Genomic DNA, 5,517 nt, shown 5'->3' on the forward strand with positions numbered 1-5,517 from the left:
TTTCAACCTTTTCCCAGCTGAATGTTTCTGACTTCCATCCACCCCCACCCTCCCCATCCCCGCTCACCACTTCCCTGCCTTTATCTCTCCGCTGGCTTCTAGTCTCCGTGTGGCCTGGGGCAGTTGCAGAAGGGGGCAAAAGAGACTTCCAGTTCTGCTTCTGTCTTTCCACTGCCAACCGCCCCAGCTCCACCCTCATCCCCCCGTCCCCCTACCCCCCATCCAGTAGCTGGGGAGACACCATCTGCCCCCTGGGTGCCCAGAGGAACCCGTGTCTCCCCTGCCAGGCAGCGGGTGGATCCTCCCTCCGCTCCGCGCTCCCAGGAGTTAAAGCGAGGACCTGCTGGCAGGCTGAGGGGTCCGGCCTAGAACTGCCCAGGGTGCAACGACCCAGTGTCCTAGGTTTGCATTTCCATGCTTCTCACCTTCTCGTGACAGCAGAGGCATCTCAGGCTCCCACGAGACCGGCAATACCAGGGCGCGCAGTCTCTGGCGCCAGCCTTGTTCCCCGAAGTCTCTTTCCTCCCAGGGCCTCCTGGGTCTGACGCCCACAGCCCTTCGCAGGAAGCCGAACTCCTAAACCCGGGCAGGGGGTGTGGGCGGAGGGCGAAACCCCGCCCCCAAGGGTCTCTGATCTTTGCCCCCGTCTCGGGCTCCGCGCCTACCGGAGAGGCCACCGTCGGGCGGGCGGGCGAGCGGCTCTGCCTTTTGTGTGTCTCGCTCTGAGGTGCCGGAGACCCCCGGCCGCTCGCCGCGTCCCCTCGCGGCCCCCGGCCCCTCCTCCTCGGCGTCCTCAGCCCCGCCGCTCGGCTCCGCGTGCCAGCTCGGGGCTCGCTGGTTCGCTCCCCGCGACGCGGGGAGGAGGGGCGAGGCCGGCAGCCCCCTCCCCCGCGCGGCGCTGGAGCCGAGCGGAGCCGGGGACCCGCCGCCGCCGGTCATGTGGGCCGGACTGCTGCTCCGGGCCGCCTGCGCCGCGCTCCTGCTGCCGGGGGCCTCGGGCCGGGGCTACACTCGGAGGAAGGCGCCTGGGCACTTCACCGCCGAGAGGTAAGCGCCGCGCCCCAGCCCAGCGCCGCCGGAGAGCCACCGGCATGCGGAGGGCGCCCCGGAGCCGCCGCAGTTGCGGTCTTGTCCCCCGTTTGGGGCGCCGGCGCGCGGGCGCAGCCCGGGGGGCCGGACAAAGACACAGCAACTTGCGCCCCTGGGCGGGTACCCGTTCCGCGCCCCTGGCTGCGATCTGGGGGGTCCAAGACAGGGGTGGGAACGAGACTGAGGCAGGCTCCGGGTGTGCACGTCTCAGCCTGCCCCTGGAGCGCGAATCCCTGACGCGAGAGCCCGGGCGTGCCACCTGGTCTCCGGACTGGCTGGCTTTTACTCCCGACCGTGTCGCTTGCTCTGCAGGGCAGTGCCCGGCCTCCCCGGCCGCGCCGGCCGCTCTGGGGCTGGGGGCTTCCCTGTGCCCTGGCCCCACGCACGCCGCAGACCTTGGAACCGCGGGGCCCTCCGGCTTGTTTGGTTTCCGCCTGTGCGGGCGCGCGCAGGGTTGGGGTGCCCCGCGCCGCCTTCCCCACGTGCTCCCTCTCCGGGGCGGGAGGCCGGCCGCCGCGTGTGTGCGTGATGCTCCTAGCCAGGGAACACGCTGTCAGCGGGCGGCCTGGCCGGCGGCCACGCTCCTCCGGGGACGCGCAGCGGGGGCGGTCCCGCCGGGCTCGCAGCTCGCACGTGTATTCCGCAACCCCTGCCAGTTCCTGGTCAGATCCCGGCTGGGGCTCCGCGGCGTCTCAGAGACGTCCAGCCACCTGTCTCCGTCACTGCCAGCTCAGGGTGGCTCCTTGGGGCGCTCTGGCGGGTGCTCGGGCCCTACCCACTTGGGGTTCGGCTCCACCAGCCTCCCGGAGCATCTGTCCGTCTGCTGCTTTGGTGGCACCGCCTGCCCCTTTCAGAGGCACAGCGTGTCTGAGGAGCAGGAGCTGTGGCCCCTCCCTCCCAGGCTGCTGCCACAGTAACTCCAGAAAGGGGTGTGACATGCCCACGGCCCAGGAGGGCCTCTCTTCTGTGATGGCTGCAGAGAGGGAAAAAGTACCTCTCGAGGCCCAGGGACAGTTTTCCGTAGACTTCTCTGTCCTGCCGTGGTGACCTGAGCTTCCCTTTCTGGAATTCTTGTCACAGTTGAAATTACCTTCGCAGTATCCACCTCCCCCACCAGATTTTTCTCTCAAGAGCAGAGGCAAGTCTCCCTTGTCCATCCATGTCCCCAGCACCTGGCTCAGCACCCGGCACAGAGTGGGTGCTTCATGAACTGACTGGTGGAATGATATTCCCATCAACCTCTGAACACGGGTGGATCCCAGTTGGGGAGGGTTTTCTAGACCCTATTCTGCTATACTAGGATTCTCAGTTCAAACCAGTGACTTCATCATGCTCTGCCCAGCCCATCACCAGAGCTGGTTACAGTCACGGCCTCTCTTCCCCTCTGGGCCTTTGCACATGCCATTCCCTCTGCCAGGAACCACTGCTCTCTTCCTCCCCTCCCCCCTGCTGCCTCCACTCTGCATACAAGCTGCTTTTCCATGAAACCTTCCCTGACCCTCCGTGGGGCTCCATAGGCCATTCCTTTGTGGCAGCTGTCACACTGTTTTATCATCTGGTTCCTTGTCTGCCCAGCGTCCCTTGAAGGTAGAGACAGCAGCTTATTCATGGCTGCTCCGCTGTGCCTTGCCCAACATTAGGTGCACAGTTAGACACGTCTGGCTTTCTGGACACTGGCTTCGGTCTCCCAGCTGTGGGCCCTGTGTCCTGGTTGAGTGGACCCTTTTCCCTCCAGCTTTGGGCAGCTTGATGACCCCCATCGCAGGGATGTCACCTACGCCAGTGCCCTCCAAGGTACCCTCCTTCCTCCTCCCTTCTCAACCTTTCCCTCACCAGCCATTCATCGAGCACTTCCTATGTGTCAGGCACCACTCAAGGTGCTGGGGTGAATAAGTAAGATAAAGCCCTGTTCACGAGAGGTGGGAGGGAACCCAGAATATGAACAGATCCATAAATAAATAAGCAATTGAATGTCTCAAGAAGTAAGTGTTATGAAGAAGAATAAAGCATGATAAGAGTGGACAAGAAAGGTCCCTCTGAGAAGGTGACATTGGAGACCCGGGTGAAGTGAGGGAATGAGCCAGGTGCATGTCTGGGGACAGGCCTTCCTGAGAGAGAACTGCAAGTGCAAAGGCCCTGAGGCAGCTGGGATGTCTCTGGGGCTCTTCAGCTCTAAGGCTCTTCTCCTAGCCGCTCTTTGCTCTGTAATCATGTGTCAGCAACTTTGGAGGCTGGTGTCTGTTCTCTCAAACCTTTGTGTTTGTCCTGCCTCCCAGGAGAGGTTGTCTGGGTCATCTTTCTTTGGACACTTCCCATTGCTCCTCTAGGAGGTCTCAAGAACAGGTTGTTGATTGACTTTCTGACCAGTTGGAGGCGTTCACTGCCTTGCTGACTAATCCCTGCCCCAGTACAGAATGTGGAAAGTGCTCTCTCCTCTCTTGCAGACGCCGGCTGGGTCCCCACGTCTGCCTCTCGGGGTTCGGGAGTGGCTGCTGTCCTGGCTGGGCGCCTTCCATGGGCAGTGGGCATTGCACCTTGCGTAAGTGCCTGTCCCTCTGCCCCCAGCCTCCTCCACCAGCAGGGTGCATTTCCAGGCTGGTCTGGGGCCGCTCCCACACCCTCACCTGCATTTCTCCTCTCAGCCCTCTGCTCCTTTGGCTGTGGGAGTGGCATCTGCATCGCACCCAACGTCTGCTCCTGCCAGGATGGAGAGCAAGGGGCCACCTGCCCAGGTAACAGGACAGCCAAGGGCTGACGGGAATGTGGTATTAACACTGATTGAGATTTGTGCCAGGCACTGAGCATTTAAGGTGTGTTTGATCATATCATGTTGCAATGACCCTGTTAGATAGAACTTATCATTCCCATTTTATAGATGAGGAAACCAAGACGCAGAAGTTAGTGACTTGCCCAGGGTCGCACAGCTTAGTAAGTGGCAGAGCTGCATTTACACTCTGATCTGTTTGCCTCCAGAGCCACCCTCCCGGCAGAATTCAGAAGGAGCCCCGGTGAGGTGGGGGAGGCGGGGACTGCAGTGTGGTGTCTGCTCATGGGTGCGATACCCGTTTTAGAAGCCCATGGACCCTGCGGGGAGTACGGCTGTGACCTTACCTGTAACCATGGCGGCTGTCAGGAGGTGGCCCGAGTGTGCCCTGTGGGCTTCTCGATGACAGAAACAGCTGTTGGCATCAGGTGTACAGGTGAGAGGCCTGGGAGCAGTATGAGCATCCCCTCCCCCCCAGAGCAATGGGGATGGGGTGGGAGTTCTGTCCCCTCTTCCTTATCCTGTCAGAATCGTGTGCAGAGAGATGCAAGGGGAAGCAGAGCCAGGACGAGCTGTGAAGTCTGAGGGTGCAGGAGGCGTGGAAACAAAAGAAGTAACCACACTTCTGTTATTTCACAGTATTTACGGGTCACTTATTATGGGCCAGAGTCCTTGAGTGGTACAAACAGTTAACTTGCTTGGCTGGATTTGGAGGTTCTAGTCTACCCAGAGGCGCCTTGGAAGAAAGGCCTGGCTATCTACTTGCAAAAACTCAGCCATTGAAAGCCCTATGGAACACAGTTCTACACTGACACACCTGGGGTGGCCGTAAGTTGGGGTTGACTGGATCGTAACTGGTATTATGGGCCAGAAACTGAGCTAGAGGTGCAGTTACGAGGGTGACCAGTTGGTCCTTGTTGTTATGGAGCTTCTGAATAGGGGGCAGGGAGACAAATAAAAGGACAATGACAGTCCAGTGTCATGGGGACCATAAGCCAGGAAGTGCAAGGTGCCGGGGCCACAGAAGGGGACACGTCACCTGGATTGGGGGCTGGTTCATCAGGGAAGGGTCCCTCGGGCACACAACATTTGAAAAATGAGGGACAGGAAGGGAAGCACAACTCAATAATTCTTTTGTGAAAGTATCATTTGTTTGTGATTTAAAAAAAAAAAATTCCTGCAAAGTCTATTACCCATCCCAGAGGCAGCCACTATTATCTGTTTCTTACATATCTTTCTAGAGAATTAAAAACCTTTTCGGAGTTTTAACTTTGTTAAAAATAATGTTTCTCCCCAATGAATATGAAAGTAAGAGATACCGCATTTTAAAACACTTGGAAAATAAAGGTAGAAAGATGAAAACAAACATCCCACCCCAGAGATATTTGTTACTAAAACGTTGAAGGTATTTTTCTTGCCCTTTCTCCTGGGAGTGTGTATGTGTTTGTGAGTGTATGCACATGTGTATATGTGTGTTAGACATGCACAGATGTGTGTATATTTTATAAAACTGGGGTCGTATATACTTTTGTACATTATTTTTTTCACTTAACTTTATATTGTGAGTATCACTAAATATTCCTCACGTGGCTTCTTGTTAGGTGCCGTGGAGTCGGTTCTGACTCATAGTGACCCTGTGTACAACAGAACAAAACACTGCCCGG

At 58.3% G+C, this 5,517-nt stretch overlaps 1 protein-coding gene across 1 annotated transcript in view; it reads left to right on the forward strand.

The window, feature by feature from the left end:
• Positions 1 to 937: 937 nt before the first annotated feature.
• The window catches only part of VWCE (von Willebrand factor C and EGF domains), a 37,522-nt gene continuing 32,942 nt past the window's right edge, over positions 938 to 5,517 (forward strand). The window contains exons 1-4 of the mRNA XM_004383948.1: positions 938 to 1,047; positions 3,534 to 3,628; positions 3,732 to 3,821; positions 4,161 to 4,289. Coding sequence (XP_004384005.1) covers positions 938 to 1,047; positions 3,534 to 3,628; positions 3,732 to 3,821; positions 4,161 to 4,289 — 424 coding nt within the window. The remainder of the gene's footprint in view (positions 1,048 to 3,533; positions 3,629 to 3,731; positions 3,822 to 4,160; positions 4,290 to 5,517) is intronic.

This window comes from Trichechus manatus, unplaced genomic scaffold (genome assembly GCF_000243295.1).
Source record: "Trichechus manatus latirostris isolate Lorelei unplaced genomic scaffold, TriManLat1.0 scaffold00113, whole genome shotgun sequence".
NCBI lineage: Eukaryota > Metazoa > Chordata > Mammalia > Sirenia > Trichechidae > Trichechus > Trichechus manatus.